Here is a 26,312-nt window from a genome sequence, read left to right on the forward strand (position 1 = left end):
CAATATATAAAAAAAATTACCCTGAATTTGGCTGAGGTTTGGTGGGAAAATAGCCTTTTGTGCAAAGATCAGTTGGCTTGATATTTTTGATGGTGATCCAGATCTGGGATTTCAGCCATTTCAGATTTTGTTTTCTTTATTTAGCCAGAAGTTACAGTATGCTCATACACTATCCCCCCTGGTGGTCTGACCTCCAGGCCTCCCAGTGGGCTGCTAATCAGCATTTGGTTTGTCAGAAAATTAAACCCAGAAGGCAAATGATAAACAAATATAAACTGATATGGACGCTGCAGCTTTGCAAGTTGAAGAACTGTTGAGCGTTGGTGGACTGTGCTCTATCGAGGGCCTTTTTGTGGGATTATATGAGTGTTGTTTTTGACTGGCCTGATTGAACCCTGATATGCACAGCTGGCTGGTCGAACTTTGTCCTTGTTAATGTTTTTCTCCATTATTTTCAGCTCTGCCTGCGATTTGGCCACAAGGTTTCAGACCTTTCAAATGTTGCCTGCTTGCTATTTATTGATTTTATTTGTCTCCTGATAAAGAGTTCATATTTAGGATGACATAGCCTACCATCTTTTTGACACTGGTTTTGTTTTCCTTATCTAGTGCTTCATTACCTCAGACTGGTCTTATAAAGCTTGTATAGTTTACTGTGTGAGAAGAGAGATCGCTTGTCCCCTGAGGTTGTGTATGCACACCTATTCTGCAGTGTGTTATGAGCCTTTATATGAAGTACCCCCAGGGTTCTCCAAGTGAGATTTAAGACTTTTTAAGGCCTTTTTAATACTGAATGAAATTTAATGCCAACTTCAAAGCCATACTGGCAAAAGCTATGGAAGATATAGAATGGAAAATCAGTATGGATTTTAAGCCTTAGAAAATAATTATTTAGTAAGTAGGCCCCAACCAGTGGTGGGTGACAAAAATACTCTGCTGCAAGTAAAAGTCCTGCATGGAAAAATGTACTCAAGTAAAAAAAACACTTTGAGATTCATATATATTATATTAACAATTTATAATTAATGACACATTAATGCAAGCATGTCCAAAGTCCAGCCCAGGGGCCAATCGTAAACCGCCCACAGCTTGTCTTTCAAAATAGACATGGTCTTAGCAAAAAAGCGTGATGTCGTCTGCGAGGGCAGCTGCTTTCAGGAGAAGTGGAAAGTTGACTATTTTTTCAGTGACAGATGAAACAGTTGCATTTGTTTAATTTGTATGTGAGTTTTTTATTATTTTCTCTTTTTTTTTTTAATAACCCATGTAATGCGAGAAGCAACTGGCCCTCAGCTGTTTTCATATTATCTAATCCGCCCCATTCAAAAAATGTTTGGACACCCCTGCATTAATGTGTTAATCACTTTAAATGTCACTGCTGATACAAGTGAAGCTCATTTTAATTACTATGTTTATATCTGAGTAGTTTAATCTGTAACAATGCATCATCATTTATCTAGTAGTTAATTGTAGTATTAGTAATCTGAATCTCCAAAGTAACTAAAGTCATCCAATAAATTTAGTGAAGTGCTCTATTTGTCTCCAAAATGTAGTGGAGAAGAAGTATAAAGTAGCATACTGTGAAAGTACTCCCGTAAAGTACAACTGCCTTAAAATTGTACGTAAGTACACCACTTGAGTAAATGTACGTAGTTACATTCCATCACTGCTAAGTATCTGAATTTAATAAAACCTTTTACTATAATAGGGCACTCACATTCATATTCAGCCATTTGGTGATTGTTTCTTTTGTTGAGGCTTTCATCAAACATAACAACAAAGTTGATGACCTCACTGACTTGGTCAGTCAGCTGTTTGGTGATGAATGGAGCCAGACAAGATTTGGTGATGTACTTGTTGCTTCCACGTAAGGAAATAGTCATGATCGCAGAGTTGGGATTCATGGTTTCGAATATTGCACTAATTTTGTCATTCCAAGTATATTCCATTCAGTTTTATTTATAAAGCCCAATATCACAAATCACAATTTGCCTCAGAGGGCTTTACAGCATACGACATCCCTCTGTCCTTTGGACCCTCACAGTGGATAAGGAAAAACTCCCCCAAAAAAGGTGGTCTGCAGTCCCCAGTTTCCAAACCACCTCTGCTCAAAGAGTTGGCGTAAAGCCACAAAAAGCTTGCGGGTTCACACCCTGCGCTACAGACGATGCAACGAGCTAACGTTAGCTTGTTAGTGCAAAGTGTGAGACGTTTTGTTTTCTCATCTCACTGACATAGCTCGCGCTTTTGTGTGTGTATGTCCCTTTGTGATCATTCCATGTTCTCTCCCTTAATTCTGAGGTTTTTGCTAATCCATTAATGCAACGCAAATGTGACTTTAAATGTTTTTTCCTCAGCAGCTCTTTGTTGAGTTTGAGTCGTGGGGTGGTGAACTGAGCAGATTGATAAATTGGGTTAGAGGAGCAGCTGCTGCAGATGGAAGTGAAAGTAAACTTTTAAAGCTAGCGCTTGACTTTGGGGTCCACGGTTTCCACTAGACCCAGCAGTTTCTTCTAAAGTAGCGTGGAAAAACTATGAACAACACTAAAACAAGGGCGCTGTAAGAAATAGAGCATTTTATATCTATATGAAATAATGAATGGTTAAGTTTCACTTTCACTGCACTAGGCATTCTGCTGCTGCCGTCTGTACTTAGAGTACAGTCTGCTCAGAGTGTGGTGCGCTGAATAACTGAACGGTATATTATCCAATAGCGTTCCTAATGTCCAAAAATAGGAGATCAGTATGTCAGGAAATGCTAATATCATGGCAGGCTGCCACAAATTAATCAATGTAATGTGAATCCTAAAGTCATGTGAGTCACACCTCTTTATACATCCATAAGTAACACCAAAGAGAGATTATTCTAACATTACACACAAAACATTTTATACGTTTGACAGTTATTAATGATGTTACAATATATATATAATCCTGCGAAAGGACAAGAAAACAATTTAAAGCCTTTGTAAACAAAATTCAATACTTTTTGAACAAAATTCAATATTTTTAAGGTCTTACAAAGAAAACACTGCAGCCAGGCCTTGTGCCCAGTGCAAAAAGGTGGTGGCACCTCACATCCACAGTGATATTGGCATCCTTGGATTGGTTGCCTGCCTGTTTTTGAACTGACTGGCCACTCATGTGGATGCAGAAGTGTCCTGAGGACCCTGGCTTCAACTGGACGTCTGGTGAACGTTGTGATGTGTCAGCCATCTGAATAGAGCAGTGGGAGTCAGTGACTGTTTGGTGATATGCCAGTTTTGCAGGGAAACTGCGCATGTTCTCTGGTCTGTCAGACTTTTTCATCTCATAAGCTGGGTGGGTTTTCTCAGTATCTTGAACACGGAGCCAAGTATTGATTGGTTAAATCAGTGTCATCCTTTAGATCAGCTCTCAAAATATCTGCTTCATCTCTCTTTTACTGCTTTTTCTTGCCTGCTATGGTTCAGCGCCTTGCAGCATCTTATTTAAAAAGTGCTCCTATTTTTTGATAATGGCGGTTATTAAATGCATTATCCACAATCTTTTTAAAGACCATCAAAGGACAGGGTACAGCCGCATGTTGGTGCAAACATGTCACAGAATTTGAAATATGGGGCTAAAGCTTTTGTTTGTGTTGTCGGCGCACATATGTGAGTGTGTGTGAGTGGTTGTGAGAGCCCCCAAGCAACAGTTCAGAGCTGAAATGTATTCCACATCAAAGCCTAACCAAAATAAGACATTTGTATGCGCGCATAAAATGCCCTGTGCGGTCTAATTTGCAGCTTAAATGGTTTCAGTTACATTTATAAACAAGTCAATTCCAGTAATTAAGTACCATCAATAGAATACATTTTCAGCATTGACACGTTCTCTTCTGGGTTGTGTTTTTTTTTTTTTTTTTTTTTTTTTTTTTTTTTTGGTTTGGAACCACAGTTGGCAGAAAATCCTGCTTTACACAGTTAAGTTGCTGGGATACATATGAATGTTATTTAAGGCCCTGATATTCTCTCAATGAACATCTGACTAAAGTATGATGTTCAGTTTTGTTTTTGTTGTTCTCTGTGCTCACTCACTGGTTTAAAGTAGGTGGCCCAAACAGCGCTCAGCAGCATTTGAATCAAAAAAGTGTTGTTAGCCTGTGGTGCCAGCATTGTCAAAACCACACAGTCCTGATGAAACGGATCAGATATCTGAGTTTTTGAATGTTAAAGGTGCCCTGTGGAATTTTCTGGTAGACAAACAAAAGTTATGTTTACATACAGTTTTTCATCAAAACACATTGAGTGTATCCTTGAGGTCTAACGAGCTCAATGCATTGCGTTTCGTTTACATCAGAATAGCACAAATCCAACAGCATGATGAGTACGTGCGTTGTCTTGCATGTGCATACAAACAAACAACATGAAGACCAAAACATTACTACTCTTCCCTCCTGGTGATCAGAAAGTCCACAGTGTCTTTAAACTATTACATCAATAAAAAGAAAAGCTCCAATCAGACAGAGCGACTTTTGCAAGTTGCTGCATCTTTTTTTAATGTTGCTGTGCAAAAGAAAAATAAGATAGACGGAGGGCTCTCTGGCTCCAGTTGAGGATGAGAGGCAGTTTCCAAATAGTACCTTGGTCACAGGGAAACAGAGGTCTGTGTAGGTACAGATGTAGTCACCTAGAATTTCCCATACCTTCGTGATGGGACCCTGGAGGATCCGTAGCAGATCCCCGCTGGGACCTTGCCAGGTCCTTGACTGGAATGAGATTGAGCCTGTTTACAGTAGAATCTAGACATGCTTTGTCAGGAAACCAGTGGCTGGGAGTAGACTGGGAACTGACTGGGAGTCGAAAGGCCTTCCATTGGGAGGGAAAATTCTAGGTGGCTCCATCTGTATATGAAACCCTCCGAAAAAGGAAAAAACCACAGGGAGTACCACTAGCTGGTCCAGGAGCTTCACCTGGTCAAGGTTTATTTTAGTATGAGTCGGGGACAGTTTGGCAACCTGCTATTAAATGTAAGAAAGTAGTTAAAGCTATCAAAGTGAGCTAACGTCAGCTTAACACTGTACACTACCACTTGTTGTCATCACCACCAGCACAGAAGGCCCCCCTCTCAATTTATCCGATTGGACAAAGAGAAAAAAGGCCAATGACACTGGGCGCTTTTCCAATCTGAGTTAAGGTTTTTCAGCTCGAGGTGTTCAGGGTGCTCCTGCATGTGAGTGGAAAAACATGAGCCGCTCAAAAATGCAAAGCAGCGAGCAAAACACTTCACTCTCATTGAAAATGATTACGAAGAGCCCCCCCTGGCTGCTTGGTTGTACTCGATCTAATTAGGGCCCAAGGATTTTCTTTGTGAACTTTATTTTGATTGTTGCTTATTTCGTCATAAATATTTATTGTGATACAGAAATACATAAGATCAGAAACCAAGTTTTCAAGGGCTTCAAATAAGTTGATGCTCTTTTCCACATGATACATGATATATTTCAGTTTTGTTTCACACAATGAATATTAAAACTATACTGTAGACATCCTTTTTTTTCCCTCAGGCAACCTTTGCTACTTGTGCACATTTTTTTTTTTTTTTCTAGGCCCTTGGGTCAGATAGTGTTTGCCGTTTTATTTATTCAAAGCTGCAGAGTTGAGTTGAGTTTGCTTTATAAATAACCAGTGCAGTGCCAGTTTGAAGTGTTCAGAACAGTCCGATTGCTTTGCCTCTGGTATTGCTGCTGGCAGCTTTTTCAAGTTTTTAGCTGGATGTCTATTTTTTGTATGTATATTGAGAGCAACAAATGACCGGAGTCAAATTCCTTGTATGTGCATACATACTTGGCCAATAAAACTGATTGTGATTGTGAGAACTGGTTATCCAAACAGCTTCACACTAAACACTGAGCTTCGTTTGGTCCTGAGCAATACACCTGCCAATGACATAGTTGCGTCCCCTAGCAGTGCTAGAGTATACGTGTCATTTGGGTGCAAAATCTCACACAAAACACAATACGCAACACACACAAACAAAGCCTGGTTATTTCCAAGAAAGAAAGCATTCATACCGAAAGTTACATCGCTTTTTGGGCCCAATGGCGTCATGTGATGGACCGTGAAGTTGTAATTGGCCTCAAAGCCCAAAACTGTTCCTGGGAGCTTGATCACAAGAGCTCGCACTCAACACTTTGCATCCTTGGATCCTCAGGAATATACCCGCCAAGTGTGATGTAGAGATGGGCATGAGTAGACGAGGACCTGAGTGCTAGATTTGGATGTTAGTATTCATTCGATGTAAATAGTAATTGCGGCAAAACATCCCACATTTAAACATAAAGTTTGAAATTTTTTCACTACATAAAATGGGTAAAATCTTATTCCTCTGTAGAGCTGCTGCTCGATACCTCCTTGCCCCACCGTTGCTCTCATTTTGTGTATCATGAGACACTCTGAAACTATCGTTGCAGGGGTGTGAGCTCCATTTCAGGAACAGTTGGTGAGAGTCCACTCGCATACTCATACACAGTGACAGGGCTGACTGTCGGCATCACTCGGCTAGCATTAGCTGCCACTGCTGCTGTTAGCTGAGTTAACCAGGCAAATGTTGAACTGATCAGAAGGAGAGCAAAGATGGTGCTTCATCGCTGCGTCTAACTTATGTAACAGCAGCAATAGAAAGTTTGCCGATTTATCTTGTGGTAACTTTGTATTAATGGTTAAGAAGGCTAATGGAAGCCTTAATATAGTACTCAAGTATTTTATAATAACTAAATACTTTAATCTTTTGGTTCTAACAAAGGATAATCTAATGAAAGTATTTAAAAGTTGTTTTAATAACTAACTTATCTCACTTTACATAAACATAATTCAACAAACTTCCTCCACGCCCACCAGCGGTTGTTGTATTCCAGGGCTCACATGGTAAACATGAAAATACAAACGCTTTATATTTCTGTATTGATTGTCTTTTCTTTCCCCAGGATACATTGCTCCATGGAGTGGTCGTTTCTACTCTCTCTGGGACACTGGGTAAGCTCTGCTGACCTTCACACTCTCACTGTCGATGCAACACTTGTTCAATCGAGTGTGTTTCCTGAGACGGCTGTAAACCCCCGTGCACCATCCCAGAGGGAAAAACAGTACAGCGCAGACACTATGTTGAACTATTGTCTTACTTCCAAACAGCATCAGGCACCCTGTGTTCTCCAAATGCACTGCAACGTGTTTGATATTCCAGCACACCCTATCAATCCCCTCCTCCCCACCCTCCTGTTTGCTGACTGAAGCAGTATGGGATAGTTTTTTCCCTTCCTCTGGAGGCTGATACTAATTCCTTAATGTGCTGTGTGTTTTCTCTTACCCAGCTGTAATCACAAAACACTTTAGAGAGAAATATTTAAAATCGTATAGAAAGTGCTGTAATATTGAATAAAGAGGGAGCACACAGATCACAAAAACTAACAGCCAAAAAAGAGCATTACTCATCTCCACTGCTGAATTTGTTCATATTTTACCATGAGCATGCCGGGGAGGTAAATTTATCTTTTTTTCCTCATAATTCTGGAGTTAATCAGGAGGATCTATTGTATAATTTGTCTCAGTGCTCCCAACGCGCGCAACCCAACATGAATTACATCCTGTCTGTCTCCCCCTCCCCCTCTCTCTATCCTCAGCTACGCTAAGATTCACATCCCCATCATAGCGTCGGTGTCGGAGCACCAGCCGACGACGTGGGTCTCCTTCTTCTTCGACCTCCACATCCTGGTGTGCACGTTCCCAGCAGGCCTCTGGTTCTGTATCAAGAACATCAATGATGAACGAGTGTTTGGTAGGAGCATTTTATTTAAATCACAGCTCGACAGTTTTTAAAATTATGCTCCGAAACCTTTGTTTCTGCTGTAGTGGAGTGACAAAATACATAAGTGTTTTACCCCACTGTGAATTTCTGTCTCATTTTTTTCTTTGAAAGTAGAAATAGACAATTTTTTTGCTTTGACTTATCATTATGAAATAAATGTTGATGACACAAATTTGTGGCTACAGAATAATGACCCCAACAGAGGTGAGATTAGATCCTCCATAAACCTTGCTTTCACTGTGCAATTCTGTCTGCCACTGGGTGAGATCTCCCAGCAAAATTAAGGCTCGATTTGTGCCACAAAGGAAGTGCGTTATTATTGCACAACCAAAACAGGAAGAGGATAGCGCTTTGGTTTTTCTTGGAAGCTATCGGCAGCTATCTCCAATTACCAAAGAGTTTTAATGTAAGTTCTTTGCAGTTATTATGTGTCCTGTGTTTTTGGTTGTTTCTATCCTCTGAGGAAAATAGGAAGTGATCTGGTTGACTTGGCAACAGTGGCACCAACAATAATACCACTTGGAAAAGCTAGAGGGGGAGAAGTTGCTTTAATGACATCGTCAATGTTACTCAACATATAAATACAGGACCCTCCTCATGAAGTACCAGCGCAAGAAGTTTATGTTCAGCTTTGTTTCAAGGAAGTCATTTTTTGGTTTAAGGGAAGGCAGTGTCAGTCGTCCATCCTTCCACTTGTGTCCAGACTGAAATGTCTCAACATATATTGAATAAAATGGCCATTAAATTTAGTACTGACATTCATGATACCCTCAGGAAGCAACTTTGGTGATCCTCTGACTTTTTCGCTAGCTCCATCATCAGGTCAAAATTACACATTGTCCAAATTTTGTAGGGATGACGCTTTGAGGCTGATTAGCTGACCCTAGATGTTGAACATGATAGACATTAAACCTTTAATTAAAACTGCATGATAGCGTTATCATTGTTGCCATGTTGCCTGCTCATGTTCAGCATTTAGTTCAAAGCACAGACACTGTGCTTCCTGAAATAGCTGCACAATACGTGTCATTTCTTACTCAGCTAATACAGCAGCACAGACAGACTGACGCTGCTTTTATAAGAAGGAAACTAGACTATTATAACATTCTCCTTTCTGATCTACTGAGGAATACAATAAATCAGCTAAAATTAATTCAAAATTCTGCTGCACAAGAGCTTAATACCAAAAGGAGAGCACACAACTGATTACCTGTTAGGTTCTGTATTGATTTTGAAATTCTTTTATTAGTTTATGCGGCCTCATATGGCCGTTAACCAGAATACCTCTCAGAAATGCTTTTGGTTTATGAACCAGCACGGTCCCTCAGATCCTGCGGTTCTTCTCTTTTAGCTGTTCCACAAAGCAGAACAAAAACATTTGGCGATGCTGCTTTCAGCCATCACGCTCCAAGCTGCTGGAACAGCCTTCAGGAGGATCTGAGAGGAGCTGAAGATATTTGAACTTTGAAACTAAAAACCCATCTATTTAATTTAGCTGTGGTTTTATTTTAGATTTATACTTATTCTAATATCATCATAACTATTATTTTTTATTTAGCTCTTTTTGTTTTACCAACATTTATAGTTGATCATCATGATTTATTCTATTCTGTTATTAAAGATATACTATGCAGGATTTTTCTTAAAAAAACAATGTATAGACTCATACAGTAGTAATCCCTCTCTCTGCCCTCTGCCTGTATTTTCTTTTTTTTCCCTCTTATTTTCTGTGTTCAGGACGTTTATGGGCATGTACCCTCACATCACTCAGGTGAGGTCAGGGTTTTATAAAACGATAGCGACCAGGGGCCAGACCACAGCGCCCCAAAAAAACCCCACAAATATAGCAAGGTGAAATGCCAAGCAAGAGTGAATCTGGGGTTGGCTTTTATGTTCACTTTTGCTGGTGAGCATGCTTACAAACAATAACTGACAATCTTGCATAGGGTGGGAGGGTTGCCATCTAGTCTTTTTCTTGTAGTGAGCTTTGTATGCTCTTGTAGTACATCAGGAAAGGGGGTCCAGGTTCTCTCAAACCTTTCAGAGTGTATCTGATTTTTTCCAGTTTCAGAAATGACATGGTGTTTCTAATCCATCTGTTGAATGTGGGGGGTCTTTGTTCCTTCCACAAGAGAAGTATCTGACGTCTAGCAAGCAGAGAGGTGAAAGCAATGATAATATGGGATTTGCCTTTAAGAGATCGAGTTACATCCGTAAAGCCAAAAATGGCACATATTGGGTTTGGAGGGATGCTAACACCACATATTGTGGAGTAAGCCCGAAAAATGTCTGCCCAAAATGTTCTAAGGTGTGGGCAGGACCAGAACATGTGCATATGATCAGCTGGTTGACTTTTACAACAGGGACAAGAGGGGTCAATATCAGGAAAAGTCTCGGCCAGTTTGGCCCTGGTCCAGTGTACTCTTAGACGGATTTTAAGCTGAATCAAGCTATGCCTAGCGCAGGGGGAAGAGGTGTGTATGAATTTCAGCGCCGCCTCCCACTGATCCTCCCTCATCACTTCCCTTAAAGCACCAATAGTCAACCCCGCAAAACTGTCAGAATATTGACATTGAAGCATTTAAATATATCGATATTCGATTTTCTCCCAGCTTTAACTATGAACAGTGGTTACAGTGCATAAATTATAAATAGTATATTATAAGTCAAATAAAACTGAAAACAGGCAGCGCAGTGATCAGGAGTCTCATTCCAGGATCAGATCGAATGCCTCCTGCTTTAGGAAACATCCTCGTCAGTACAGTATCTCCTCTGTCTCCAGTATTGTGATGCACTCTCAGCTCTCCGTCTGCCTGAAAGAAAAACATTGAGGGCGACTCGGAAAAACAGCTCAAACAAAACTTTTATGTTTACAGAGTAAGACAGCCAAGATCAAGGACAGAGGACCTTTGAGCGCTGCAAACAGTCCTTCAGCAGCCCGTTTCTCCCTCAGACTTAATCAGCCAATTACAGCTATTGATTAGCCATGCACCTGTTGAGCCAGGTCGGCACTTTTCAAGGACAGGAGGCAGCCAGCACTCTCTCCAATTCAGAGTTTGAGCTCTGCAGAGCCAACGTAGACTGATTATGCTGCGTTACAACTCAATTTCTCTTTTTCATGTCTTTATCGCCTTCTCACACACACCGCCCCATTTCCTGTCTGTCCTTTACATTCACACCGTCTTTCTCCTTGTCTGACCTTTGTCTGCTTTGTTCTCCCTCTCTCCCCACCTCCTCCTCCTCCTCCCACCCACCTCCTTCTTTTTCTCTTTCCTTCCAGTGGCCCTGTATGCCATCAGTGCTGTCTATTTCGCCGGCGTGATGGTGCGTCTGATGCTGACACTGACTCCGGTGGTGTGCATGCTGTCTGCCGTGGCTTTCTCCAGCGTCTTTGAGCATTACATGGGAGATGACACAAAGAGGGAGAAACCCCCTGCGGAAGACAGCAGCGACGAGGACGACAAGAGGAATTCTGGGAATCTTTATGACAAGGTCACGCCAGGACAGAATGATTGTGGAAACACACATCAAACGAGAAAAGTCACAGAGATAGTTCCTTGTTGATTTAACACACCTTTACAGTTTGGATTTATTATTCATCAGCTTCCCCACAAGTTCAGCTCGCCAGTTTGGGTTGACTGTGATTCAACTGTGATTCAGCTGCAACTGTTTGATGCTGTTGCCATAATTTTAGCTGTCTCACTTTGTTGATCTGACTGCTCTCAACTGTGGCTTTGTCTATTCCAGGCCACCTTGTAATAATCACAGTATTTAATATGCTACCCACAAATAGCCATCCGTTTGAAACTTTTGCAGAAGTAACATTTTAGCCGGTGTAACAATTTTGTGAAGTTGACAAATGCTTCAAAAATGACACATTTCATTTCAGTTTTTGAACATCAAGACAGCGACGTTGAAAGTCTGTGTATGGTGACAGGTCTCATTACATATACTCGCTGCCCTGCACTGGTGGGGGAAAAAAAATGGAGAGATGGACATTTTGACTGTGCTTAAAAGCTGCGCCATTAACACAGGCTGCATAAACATCTCACACAATCTGATAAAAATTGTGACGCACATTTCTGTTGATAGGTGTCGGTAAAAACATGTTGTAAAGAGTAGCAGTGTACCAGTAATAGAGGGGTAGAAGTCTGCAAGCAGATATTAACAATGCAGGTTTTGAAAAAAGAAGATCCTGCAAAGGTTTATGTGTTTATACAGTTTAAAGTTAGAGGGGGAGTGAAAGGCAGGGCAGTTATAATAAATATATACATTATATTATATATATATATAATAAATACATTAAAACAGGACCTGCAAAACCATAGAGCATATTTCACAAGAACACATAAATATTTTAAAACAAGGACAGCAACACATAAAGAATATAAACAAAGCACGCTACAGGTTTTCAGTCAGTCAGAGTATCGTCACACACTTGATTATCTTTTAGCTATGATTTTAAGTTAGTTTTAAATGAATGATATGTGTCACAGTCTCTAATATGTGTTGGCAGACTGTTGCATGTTTTCGTACATAGGATTTATTTTTATTTTTTATAATTATTAGATATCAACATTATATCCAGGCCGTACCAGACTCAGAATTATGTCCGTGGATCAGATTTGGCTGTTCATTATGAATACTTAATTATTAGGGGTTCAACGGGAAGTTCAGGGTCACTGTAACATCCACATAATACAGTAAACGAGCCAAGTTAGCCCTCTGAGCTAATAAGTTTTAACGACGCTAACGCAGATTGAAATGTGCAACATTTTTTGCCTACATTATATATCAAACAAAGCCAGAGCTGTATTGTATTCAGTTGTTGTGAGCTGTAAATTCAGCACTTCTAAAGAAAAGGCAGAACATAACTGACCTGAAGGCTGACCGGGGCAAAGCTATCTCACTCAGACTCACCCGGGGTTTGTGTCTGCAGCTGTCTGTACCATAGAGCTGAGTGAAAGCGAGGAGTGCTCACTCTGCAGCTAATTCAGGGGACCAAAACATGCCCAGAGGTACACGGCACACTGATTGACATTTAAAAGAAGAATCTCAAGTCGAGTCAGCTGAGGTGTCTCCGACTGATGATTCAGATGTTTGACTTTCAGGGGGCAGCCTTATATTATATGATATTTACAGGCAAAATTCTACAGGGGTCCATGTAAGACAGACAGTCATTTCCACTGTCAGCAACTCATCAGCCTATCATGTTCATGGAGCAGTTAAGTGTTAAAGGCGATGTTTGCTAACCATTTTTGTCCCCTATGTTAGTTATAGTTTGTGAACCTTTACTTACTCAGGAAGTCTCTTCAAGATTAAGATGACTTTACAAGACAGACGTTGAAAGAAAGTGTATATATACAGATCACATGACAACAAGATGGTACACACACACACACACACACACACAAATATACACTCTAATTAAAACAGTCACAGATATTATTAACAATATCAGCGAGTACAGGTTTGCAGTCCCTCTGTGAAATTGGAGTCAGTAACAGTTTGTTTTGCAGTTCATTCCAGTAGTAAGGTGCATTGTACGCAGCTTTAAAACAGCTATCCTCACTCACTTCCAGACACATTTGAGGTGTCAGAGCCAGTAATTGGAGATGCTGGTAAAGAAAAATATTCACATTATGCAGATTTCCTCCTCTACAGAGTTTTTATAGCCTTAACAATTCTCTGCTGCAAGTGTGAAGCGATATTAACTCATCACAGGGTTCATCTCACAGTCCTCAGTGATGCATCACACACTACAGAAAACTTGAGGATGCTGTAAGATACTTTGCTCAATTAGTCCATTCAATAATTTATTCCACTAAATAATTCATCTCCCTGGAATGCCACAGACTCTGCCATCCATCATAATAGCATTTGTCTCCCCCTGCAGGCCGGCAAGGTGCGCAAACATGTGTCAGAGCAGGAGAAGGCAGAGGAAGGTCTGGGTCCGAACATCAAGTCCATCGTCACCATGCTCATGTTGATGCTGCTGATGATGTTCGCCGTGCACTGCACCTGGGTCACCAGCAACGCCTACTCCAGTCCCAGCGTGGTGCTTGCCTCGTACAACCATGATGGGTAAGTGCACACACACTTTGGCTGCAAGGTGTTAATAACATTACAGCTGAAGTGTTACAAGCACTGAATTCATTCATCTAAAAATAAGGCCTTAAGTGGTATCTTTTAAAAAGTCTTAAAAAATGCTAAGACATGGGAAAAGTAGGATTTTATCATACGAGGCTTGATGTATTTTATGCAAAAAGTCCTTCAAACCCGGCATGATGGGAATCAAGGCAGCAGAATCCCACATGCAGAGTGAGAAACACAGGGCTTTTCCAAAACCAGACCCTATCCACTCCCACTCCTTCGCTGAGTGTAACTCCATTTGTAGTCACCTTCACAGCTGAATGAAGCACCCTTCATCGGGGTGTAGGGTTTAAGTACAGCTGCGAGCTTTTGGACAAACGTCTCTCTCTGTGGCGGAAAGAGGAACTGTCATACCAATTCATAACCATGAAGAAAATGAAAGCTTATTCCCATTTTACGTTCTCCTTATGTATTTGTAGTACTTTTACTTGATATGTATGTGCTGCTGTTGTTTACCTGAATTTTTGCATTATATCCATTTGTTATTAAAAGAAATAAATAACTTGATGAATAAATAAATAACAATGAATAAATGAATAGTTCCTGTGAATATACAAAATGATTTCATAACACTTTAAACCAAATGCATACAACTGTTTTCAGGAGACTAGAGAAGGGTATGTTTTATCCTAAATACAGTGTAACCTTAAAGTTGTTAATGTCTGTATGACAATATTAAATGCATATCTTAAGCCTCTTTTACACTGCCAGATTTTCGGCGAATGTTGGGCCGTTTTGCCGGCAGGCTGCGAGTGTTTGGACACACAGAGCCGGATTGGCGAGGTGATCTGAGGTGCCTAATTTTCCGCCTCATAGACGGAACCTTTTTGGTTTAAAAAGAACGAGATGCCCTTCCGCCATGGGAGGGGCTGTTGATGACTTGTGGGAGGAGCTGTTGATGACATCACACGTGCGAGCCACTGGTGGTGGATAAACAGGAAACAGCTGATAGCAGGAATTAGCGAGCAGCTAGTAGCAAGAGGGAAACGCAAACCTGACAGACACTGTAAAGATGAGCAGCTGAGAAGACAAGGAATTGTGTGCCCTCCTTGTCCTCGCAAATGAAGAGGCCATTAACCGTCAAGTGACGGGAACAGTGAAGGACAGGCCAACTTATGAGAGAATCGCCGAAGGACTGACCAGCCGCGGCTTCCCTCTCACGTCACTGTTTACGTCACACACTGAGCTACACGTTTTGTTACTTGCTCACGCCCCCCATTGCCCCAAAAAAGGCACATTCTGTATGAACAAAAGTAGGTAGGCGGCATTTTGCTACACTCCCCGATTTGTTTTTATACTGCCAATGCTGAAAAAACAATGTTTGGGCTTTCCTGCAAATTTACACAATTCCTGTATAAAAAGGGCTTTACTTTAAGTAGTTTACCTTGGTAAGGGCAGTCAAATTGAACTTAATTTGTACAGAGCATCTTCCATGGCGAACACAATAGGGCCTTGCACATGGTCAGGAGGTCAGCATTGATGCAGTTGTGCTGTTGGAGGATTTAATAACACACTTCCCCTCCTCATAAGTTGGTTTGGGATGACACTCAATGTGGTGGACCCTTTGCATTAATGTGGAAACAGTGGAAGCAGGGGGTGGTTTGGAAATGGCCTGCAAAATCACCAAGAAAACTTGCCTGCAAAGTCACATATTTGCTGGTTTTACTCTACACTTGTCCCTGACTCGAGACAAAAAAAGGTCACATTTTATATTACAATAAACATTTGGCCAAAATTGCCCCTCACCCTAAGTAATTGATGTCGGTTCATGTCTTTTTTTCCTTTCCTTTCAATCATTGTAAAATTGGTTTTAAATTACATTACGAGTGGCATTTAAAAAAGTATTAAAAAGTCTTAAATCCAGCATGCTTCGTGCTGTAGAAACCCTGGTTAATAGATGTTAAATAACCGCAAGGAGCCAGGCAAAGTCTCAAGTAATAGTTCATAATGCAGGAGAATGGATTGCACAACCTTGCATGCAAATGAGCGCATGTGTGTGAGTATGGAGGAGCACACAGAGCGGCAGGACGGAGGGAGCACATGTATATTTCATAAGAGGTTTGTGGAAATATTGATATGTGTACCTATAAGCTTTAATATGATTGCTTAACTTTGTGTTTCTAGGTCAATGAAAACATCTGCGAACCATCTCAGAATTTACAAAAAGCTGATATATTATTCTCTCTGAGATTCTTTACAGGCATAATTATTCTCTTTAAGCATTAGGGAGGAAATATTGAAGGCTAAGACTAAATGGTAGACGCAAGTCCTCATACATATATTAATGGAGCCACAGCAGCTCTCAGACAATGGTTTTAGCTGTGCTACTGGGAGCAGCGTGGCTGTCACTCTGCTCCTTTTTCTCTCGCATATATACACCCACACACTCACGCATAAATGCACACACTCTCACAGATATAACATGATTAGCATACCTACAGTTAATTGGTTCCTTGGCTTTATGTCTGCTGCTGCTCCTTGAGGTAAATTTAGGACACGAGCGTTCAAAGTATGAGGTGTTTTTTAACCCTCGGTTTATTATGCATGGATGGTCTATTTTCAGCTGTCATTGCCCTTCTGATTCAAAGTCTTAGCTGAAATATTAATAGCCTCCGCAGCCATATGCCTGTCAACGCTGTTACCTGTCAACCTTATTTTCCCCGTTAGGACGCGTAACATCCTGGATGACTTCAGGGAGGCCTACTACTGGCTGAGGCAGAACACGGACGAGCATGCACGTGTCATGTCGTGGTGGGACTACGGGTACCAGATAGCCGGCATGGCCAACAGGACCACGCTAGTAGATAATAACACATGGAACAACAGTCACATAGCGCTGGTGAGCCTTCTGTCTGTTTCTCTCATGTCTCTCTTCTGCATCTCTTCCTGTTTTGATTCATGCTCATACAGAAAACAAAAGATTTCCTCCAGTCTTCAGTGAATTTCTTATGTAATTGCCACATACAGTAGTATAAAACCGCTCCTTCCAACAAGCCAGATAATCTTATTTGCTTAAACTTTTCCCATTGAATTTACACTGTAGGGGGATTGCAGTTAATTGCTGTCAGATGCTGTGGGTTTGATTTATGTTTTTTGCTCTCTCTGCTGCCAAATGTAGAAGAATGTTTTGTCTTTTAGTTAAGTCTGATAAAGCCCTCTAGCTTTCTTCTCTCTTGCTTTCTACCTGCTGCCTGTTGTCTCTTCAGCATCTGTCCGCAGGAAATGTAATTACAGAGAGTACAAGATGGATGTCTGTTTAATAATTCCTGTTTTTTCCCACTGCTGTGTCGAAGCATGGCGTCTTGTGAAACAGGAAACTCTAATTAAAGCACAGCTCGTCACTCTCCCCTGTTGTTTTTAGGTGGGCAAAGCCATGTCGTCCAACGAGAGCGCGGCGTACAAAATCATGAGGTCACTGGATGTGGACTACGTGCTGATCATATTCGGAGGTGTGATCGGTTATTCAGGAGATGATATAAACAAGTTCCTGTGGATGGTGAGGATAGCGGAGGGAGAGCACCCCAAGGACATCAGGGTGAGTGTGAGACCTGCTCGTCACTGCAGCTGTTCTCCAGGAAATCTTGTAGCAAGCACTTACACACAGCAGTGAAATCAATGTTTCCTCTTCACTCTCACACCCTCTCTCTTTATAATGATGCTCAAGGACAGACTCTGTTTAGCCCACTGTGGTGCGTTCATGGCATGTTATCCGGGACTGGAGGCACAGCCTGAATAGTAACCTACTGTCAATGCAGAAAAATGTCACATTCAGATTTTTACATTCATCCCCATTTTACTTATTCTTTTATTGTCTGGCTTGAATAGTCAGCGTATAGCCACACAAACACACTCAGTAGGTTCACATGCACTCAGAAAACCAGATTATTCAGGGACACTAGAATATGCATTTACATTTACATCCTGGTTACTGTAAACCTGCGTAGAAATGTAGACATTCATAGGCTACTGTTTTGTGATGTGTGGGTCAAACCACATCCCGAAGCTCCTGCGGGCAGTTTGGGTAAGCTTGTTAGAAAATATGGTGTGTTGTGGGTGTGTAGGTAATTAAGTGACAAACTAGCATTCTGAGTAAGTTATTAATAACTTACAGAAACATTAAGCCACAGTCCATCTTCCACCTTCTCCTCCACTCTCTTCATCTCCCCGTCTCTCTCAAACACACACAGTAAGCAGCTTTATCATCAGCACTGCTCCACTCAGGGTTTCCATTATCCGGTATTTGACCAGGAGAATCAGTGTAAGTCTGACATATTTAAATCTCTCCGCTCATTAAGTCCGGTAAAAATATGTCTCTCTGAGAATATGTAGGCAGAACACTGAGTCCTAACAGCAAGCAAGCAAGTGCATCTCTGTCCACACTGAATCCATTAAATATGCACTTCTGTTACGTCATGTTAACAACCCGCGGGACCTATCAGCTGTGCACTCGACATTAAACTTAAGATGTAACCACTTAAAAGATTGGTGAGTAGCCCTACTTGCTGTCGTCCTATGTTTGTATTTTTAAACAGAAATTTTATTTGTAACATTTTATATTTACTGAAAATGACATACAATATAGCCAACAGCAGCAGTAGGGTGTAATGAGACAGTAACAGGTTTTATTGTCGCGGCCAGGCTTATTTTACGCAACTGGAAGAGCCCACATAAGCCGGAGTTTACAGAGTGGCTTAAACTCATGACAGAGACTGCTGCCTTTGAAAATATGATGCCAGGGTGAATAATGTTCCAAGCTAAACAAGCCAAATATGGCAAATTTTTCTGGTTCACATAAGAGGTGCAACATTCTCGAGGGGGGGAAGGGTACGAGGGGACAGGATGTGTATGTATGTATGTATTGTAATGTATTATATGTGAATATGAATATGCATATGTGTTGTATATGAATATGTATGCACGTGTATATCCAAGATTTATCGAGGTGCCAGGGTGCTTCCTTATGGCTGCCTTTTCTTTTCCTTTTGTGTTTTTTCTCTTGACTGTGAATCCTGTTGATATCATCTGTATTTTTGTATGAAGTCATTATCTTGAAATGAATAGTTTTAACAACAAAATACAGTGAGAAAGTCAAGAGACAAAATATAAAATAGAGTTTACAGTAGAAAATATGAAATAATATAAGAAAATTTGTGCAAGATATTTACCAGAGATGTGCAGAAGTTCACAGTATGAAGTATAAAGTACGAAAGTATGTGCATGTGGGGAGATAGTACAAGTAAAAAGCAGGTTAGAAACCCTGCTACCTGTGCACATGGCCAAGAAATCTGTCTTCTCCAGGAGAAATCTATCTGAGGAAACCATGTGTCTCTAATCCCCCACTCGGATAACAGAACCAGGTTTGGTGATCACATGAAGTTTAAGAAATCAGCTTACTGGAGCAAGTCGCCTGTAACCTGGTTACTTAAAGTAATAGCTGAACATTTTGATACCGCTCTCATATCTGCACGGCAGATGGCCGCCCACCAAGAGCCTGGTTGTGTTCGAGGTTTCTGCCTGTCAAAAGGGAAGTTTTTCTTAGCTGCCATCGGCAAGCGCTTGCTCATAGGGGAAATTAAAGAGTATGATGCCAAACCTGCTCTATATGATAATGTCCCAAGATAACGCTTGTTATCATAAATAAACTTGACATGACTGCAAATATGAGGCTAAAAAAACTGGAAACAACTAGTACAAATTCAAAAAATTCAAAATCTACCTGCAAGCTCTTCTAAAGATGAAAAATTACACATTGTACATCTCCTTTAACACATACAAAAACAGAAAACAGTGTATTTAAAATGTGTAACCATTCCTTTGAGACTGCATTTGTTTCTGTTTTTGTATTTATCAGAGATTCACATGCTGTTGTTTCACATTCTATGTTATGAATAAGTCATTTTTAAACTAGCCTCACATAGCCAGACCAATCTCACACTGCACCAGGACTGGAGAGAGGTCTGCCTGAACCCATCATAATTCTGCACTAAGGGAAAATATAACCTGGATTGTCTGTATTTCTGTAAACCAATCACAATCGTCTTGGGCGGCACTAAGCCCAGGACGCGGCGACATCCTGGGTAAATTCGTTCCAACATTCTGACACGAACATAGCATTTTTTCTGGCGGACAAATCAGGAGAATATTACCTTTGTTCGAGACCTGTCTCTGTCTCAGCTACACTCTCACGAGACCTGGCAACAACTGATACGAACTCGGTTGATATCAGATATTAAAGTTGCCCTATGTCACTCTAGAGAGTTGATTTTTGAGTCTCATCTCCAGGTCGTCAAATGCCGACACCTCGGGTTGGTAGTTGGTCCGAACCACCGACTCAAGGTGTCGCGATTTGACAAACCGGGAGACTCGGCAATCAACTATCTTTCTCTGGAGACGCAAAGGGCACTTCTAAGCTAGCAGATATAAATGTGCTGCAAAATAAGGAACAAATTCTTACTGTAGCTTGTGTTGTATTGTTTCGAATCTGCCTTCTTTTAAGTGGACACAGTATTTTTTTATTGATACTAGTGATAACATTCATTTATCTTCATCCACCATGCCCAGTTTGGGCCTCATCAGTTAGCATATTCATATCTACCTTTATCATCACCTCTAGTCATTGAGTGCTAATTAGTTACTTCACTAACTCATTCTCTGGACTTTCCTCTCATATTTGTCTTCTTTAGGAGAGCGACTACTTCACCCCTCAGGGAGAGTTCAGAGTGGACAAGGCCGGTTCACCAACTTTGCTCAACTGCCTCATGTACAAGATGTCCTATTACCGATTTGGTGAAATGCAGGCAAGGAGAGACACTTTCACTGTCTAGCAGAATAACATCACCAAAAATCTCAACAGCTCTGCAGGTCTTTCATCATTTTTTCATCTCCAGGTCAGGTCAGGTCAGGCCAGCAAGAAACTCTGATTTTAAAGAGATTTTCGGGGGGTTATGATCCACTTCGTAGGTATAAATAATGAGTTCCAGCTTTGTGCAAAGATCAGAAAGTAACAAGCAGCTGCCATTGCCAGAGATTTAAAAACTCTGGGTACTATATTTTATGCAGCTTTACGAGAGAATAACAAGCAGCTGCCACCACCAAAGGTGTAAAACTTCTTGCTACTGTATCTTAAAAGCGGTGCTGGCTGACAGACAGGCAGGAGAGGATTCAAGGAGACGCCTTGAGGAGCTCCTGAGGTTCGGAGAGGGGGGTGTTTGGGGGGGAAAGGATGGAGGAGGAATATGAAGGATTGGCAGAGGCTTTCGAATGTGCCACCGCTACTTCTGGCAGGTAGCAGAGGAGAGATGAGAGGGATCCCTCATGCCAGGTGCTTACATCTCGGCTGTAGATGCAGCTCGGCCAACAACTGAGTGGAGATGGGAGAGTCAGTGCAGCCGCCATCCGTAGACAGACGGCCAAAGCTCTGCGTGGCTCACAGCGCTGTTTCAGGGTAAAGAGATGGCACAGAAGGAAATGGAGGACAGGAGGGAGTGAGCCCGGCGAGGGAAGAAAGAAAGATAGAGTAGAGAGGGTAGATTAGGTTTACAAAAACAGGATGTGACAAGGGGAAGCAGAGGCTTAGAGGACATCAGGAAAAAGACGATAACTAGATAGTTGAGGATGCAGTTTGTAGCAGCGAGTAGAGATTAAAGGATCACACTGACAGTGGATAATACAGTACAGAATAGAAAGTGTGTACCGTGGACTTCATATCTCCCCAAAAACAAACTCATTTATCTCTTGACATTTAAATGACGGGTTGAGCAGTGCTAGTAAATACAAATCCAGAGATAAACCATTGTGACTAATAATAATTTAATATTTCACACTCCGTGTCCTCTGAGGCAGCCCGAAGGTATAAATGAGATGCTGTTCTGTAGACAGTACACAAAGGGAGAGTGAGAATGGAAAAGAAAGGAGATAAAATACAACAGAGGAAAGGTAGAGACTGCAGCTTTGAGAATAGAGGTGACAAGGGCAAAGCAAATGTGCGAAGGACACAGTAAGAGCTCTTTGGGTAGAATAATAGGAACAAGAGGTTGTGAGTGGTTCATACAAAGTGTACTGTGGAAGCTGACAGAGGGCAGATGTGCTGTAATCAAAAGGCTATCAAATGTTTTTGTTTTCTTTTATAATTGTGTTTGTCCTTGTGTGCATCTCTTTGAATTAATAAAACTGCGGTTGGCTGGGATGAAAATATAATGATAGCACTCAAATACACTGCTCAGAAACATGAAGGGAACACTTAAATCACACATCAGATCTTGATGAACGAATTATTCAAGTTGAAAATCTTTACTGATGTACTTTCTTTAATATGTTAAAAAACAAAATGACGTAACAACAGTCAGTGGAAGCCAAAATCATCAACCCGCTGAGGGCTGGATTCAAATTCACACTGAAAATCAAAGTAAAAAATTGGTATCACAGACTGATCTAACTTGTTCCAGGCACAAATGTAACGTTATCTTACCTGATGTGTTTAATCCAGCGACTCCTGGTGTTTTTATCAGCCGAGAAGTGAAAGGAAGATCTATCCTCTGATCTGTCAAGTCAAGAAAGTGACAAACTGTGACTTTCTTATCTTGCAAAATTATCCTTTACATTGACATCATATGTGTAATTCTAAATTACTTGTCTCTTGCCAGTAATGACTGCACATACTTTTTAAAAATAAGGTCACATGGTGGTCCACCAAAAGGGGAGAAACTTTGTCTCTCTGTATCTTGTTTCATTAATTCGTATTAAAACTGTGCAAAAATGAAAAATGTGCCAGTTTAAGACAGAGCCAGGCTCGCTCTTACCGCTTTGTTTGCGGTCTTTGTGCTAAGCTAAGCTAATGGCTGCTGGCTGTAGCTTCATATTCAACATACAGACATGAAAGTGGGATTCATCCTCTCATCTAACTCTATTTATTTTTCCTTTATATCCCAAATCCAACTATTTCCTTAAACCAAAAGCCGTTTTCTAAGTGACATTTTACCCAACATGCACAGTTAGCTGATAGCAAATACTTTATCCATCCTCCAGCTGGACTTCCGGACGCCTCCTGGCTTCGACCGAACGCGCAATGCCGAGATCGGCAACAAGGACATCAAGTTCAAGCACCTGGAGGAGGCGTTCACCTCGGAGCACTGGCTGGTCCGGATCTACAAGGTCAAGAACCTGGACAACAGGGAGCCGCTGGACCACAAGCTGCGCAGTGTAGTGCCCAAACAAAAGTACACCTCTAAAAAGGTAGGAGGAGACTTAAATAAAAATGCATGGTAATAAACAGCTCAATATATTACAAATGAAACAGAATATATGCTCCAATATAAGTTTGTTAGATCAGTATTGTACATAATTTATACATGTTTATATATACAGAATACTGAAGAAGAGTAGCTCTCAGAGTCAACAATTTCTGTGGCACTAAATTCATTATTTTCAGTCATCACAGTCGTTAGATCATATCAGTAGATTCTGTTTGATGCCAAAAGTGATAAATAAGTCATTTAATCTGTTCCACCCCCCAGGCCGGGGCCTCCACTGTGTGTCAAGTTTTATTAGTCATAAATATGAAAGAAACATTGTGTTCAGACACCTATCCAACCTCTAATGTTTAGAGCGTAAAGGGGCTCAGAACCTTATGATGGAGGTATATGATGGCCAGTCTCATGCTCAGTTATGTCTCATTAGTTGTTGCAGCAATTTGTAGCTTGATTACATTTGTTACACAGATTTGGTGCCAATTCAAAGCATTTTCCACTTGAGAATAAATAAAAATATCCAAAAATCCCTCCAGAATACCACATTAAGACACCAAGACCTTGATAAACACCACAGAAAAATCCATGCTGTGATCTGGTAATTGGTGATTTCTGTAAATATTTCATTTTTTAGTGACTGGATAGCACGAAATCCCCTCATTGTCAGTATACCCATGAAAGCCATATGTCCCCTGAATACCTGAGGTGTCTAGTTAGTGGCTGATCATCCTAGAGGTCACAATAATTCATTTTATACGGTGAGGTCCCTTTTCAGATAAATGGTCTCACTACAATGAAATGGCTTCTGTGGGGGCTAACATCACATATTAATACAGCTGGGCTCATCGAGTCTATAAGAGTCTCAGCTTCCCAATCATATCCAATATCTGCTATTCCAAGACTGTTTAAGGACTCCAGCATGCAGAAATATTCAAATACAACAGGCAAAAATAACACATTTGTACTACACGAGGGAAAAAGTGCATTTTTACGGCCAAAACTGCACGAGGCTAGTTTAAAGTGGGCATGTCTGTAAAGAAGAGACTCATGGGTACCAGTAGAACCTATTTTCATTCAGGTATCTTGAGGTGAGAGGTCGAGGAACCCCTGTGAAAATGGCCGTGCCAGTTTTTCACTCAACAAAGTTTAGCTTAACTTTAGAGCGTTATTAAACACCCTCCCTGACAGTCTAGTATGACATGTGGGATTTAAAACCCTGTGGAGTGGAAGAGGTTACATTCAGTTATATCCGGTAAATTTGAGATGAAAATGTTTTTAGTTTGAGAATAGTTGGTTTCTTCATCTTTTTTTTGTCTGTCCCTCTGTCCAGACTGCCAAGAGGAAGCGAGGACACATCAAGAACAAGCTTGCCCTGAGGAAAGGCAAGAAACTACAAAAAAAATAAATGGTGACGATGAACTCTTCTAGGAAAACAAGCAAACAAACAACTGCGAAGAAACCTCTAACAACCAATGAAGAAGAACACAGGGGCCGTTTATCTGGCACTTGGTCTCAAGCGCGTCTCATTAAGAGCGCCCCCGTGTGGTGAGGAAGTTGAAGAAGTCTCATATCTGGCTAGCTCCAGAACTGTTGTCCGTTTTATCCTGAGGACCTTTGTCTTGCTTATTTTCTCCTGTTTTTTTTTTTTTTTTCCTGTTTGTTTTTTGTACTTGAATGTGCGGCGAGGCATAGGGCTGCTCTACTTGTTTCGGCGTCGATTTAATATTTTTTGCGGTACGTTTAATTAACTGCTTCTCAGTGCGGGGATCGGGGGTGTGAGGAGGTGAAAGGGGGAGAAACGAGAGGAACATTTTGCACCAAAGACCCATCGACCTTGCTCCATGGCACATGTGAACTCATTACTGAGAGTGAGGAGAGGACGCGCAGGAGTGAACGCTTGAGGACTTGTTCCTGACACGTGTACAGAGGACAGTATGCGGTATGGAGGAACGTCACCGTCTCGGCACAGCCCATCTGTAATATTAACCTTTTTATCATCATCCTCTCCTTTATGTCTGCCTGGCTCCCTGACCTTCTTTTTCAACAAATTCTTTAGAGAAAAAAAAATTGGCCTAATATGTAAATATGATATGTAAAGAATAAGTCTAAAAGGATGATAATATATTGGATTATTGTGGTGATTTTTAAATATGCAGTTGTCAGTTTTTCTTTTCATTTCTTTATGTGATTGTTTTGTTAATTTTCTTTTGTATGACAGCAAATAGAACAGTGAATGCAATAATTCTTGTACAGAGGGGCTTGAGATTTTGTTGGGAGAATGAATGTGAATTTTTACAATGGCCACCCCCCCCTCCACACCTCCCCCTTTTTTTCATAAATTGCATAGATTGTACATTTCTGCTGCTAGGGTTTTAAAGACGGAGAGCGGGCGACTGTGTAAAAAGTAGTGATAATAAATTAGGCCTCCCTTCCTGCAGAGGGAGCTCTCTAGTTTAGCGTGCAAAGCCTAGTGCCTCATCGCTGGTCACCATCGCCTCGATAAATTTGTGACTGTCTACTCCGTTAGCGTTTTTCTTTCAGCTCATCACGTATCAATGCGACAGCGGGTTGGGTGCTTCGACCAGACTGAGGCATTGGAAACTGGAAATGTTTGAGATGTCTGGAAATAGACGGGTGAACTGTGAAGGGGGGAAGTTAGTACACAGGCACTGAAACTGAGACAAGAGACGACTGAGGTCAGGAAAGGTCGAAACCTCCATCGCTGTCTGAGACTACGGTGGACTAACGATCATCTTTATGGTTCTTTATTAGAGCTGTGTCCTAATTCCACACTGCATAGCACACTGTAAAATTAAAGGGACAGTTCACCCCAAAATCAAAACTACATGTTTATCCTCTTACCTATGCTGCTGTTTATCATTGTAGATTGTTATGACGTGAGTTGCAGAGTGTTGGAGATATCAGCCGTACAGACGTCTGCCTTCTCTCCAATATAATGGAACTAGATGGCACTCAGCTTGTGGTGCTCAGAACGACAAAAAATGAATTTGAAAAACTAAACAGCAATGTCTGATTGAAGAAAGCATGACCTAGTTACTTAAGATAATCCATAGGCTTTGTTGTGACAAG

The 26,312-nt window shown here is 41.1% G+C and overlaps 1 protein-coding gene across 1 annotated transcript in view; it reads left to right on the forward strand.

Moving 5' to 3' along the window:
* Window positions 1-25,255, forward strand: part of LOC117263646 (dolichyl-diphosphooligosaccharide--protein glycosyltransferase subunit STT3B) — a 118,195-nt gene extending 92,940 nt beyond the window's left edge. The window contains exons 8-16 of the mRNA XM_033637232.2: window positions 6,947-6,995; window positions 7,640-7,794; window positions 11,105-11,316; window positions 13,721-13,908; window positions 16,645-16,816; window positions 17,339-17,512; window positions 20,661-20,774; window positions 23,002-23,208; window positions 24,553-25,255. Of these exons, the coding sequence (XP_033493123.1) occupies window positions 6,947-6,995; window positions 7,640-7,794; window positions 11,105-11,316; window positions 13,721-13,908; window positions 16,645-16,816; window positions 17,339-17,512; window positions 20,661-20,774; window positions 23,002-23,208; window positions 24,553-24,627 (1,346 nt within the window). The 3' untranslated portion in view covers window positions 24,628-25,255. The remainder of the gene's footprint in view (window positions 1-6,946; window positions 6,996-7,639; window positions 7,795-11,104; window positions 11,317-13,720; window positions 13,909-16,644; window positions 16,817-17,338; window positions 17,513-20,660; window positions 20,775-23,001; window positions 23,209-24,552) is intronic.
* The last annotated feature ends 1,057 nt before the right edge of the window (window positions 25,256-26,312 follow it).

The sequence above is a fragment of the Epinephelus lanceolatus genome, chromosome 16 (genome assembly GCF_041903045.1).
Source record: "Epinephelus lanceolatus isolate andai-2023 chromosome 16, ASM4190304v1, whole genome shotgun sequence".
In the NCBI taxonomy this organism is placed as follows: domain Eukaryota; kingdom Metazoa; phylum Chordata; class Actinopteri; order Perciformes; family Serranidae; genus Epinephelus; species Epinephelus lanceolatus.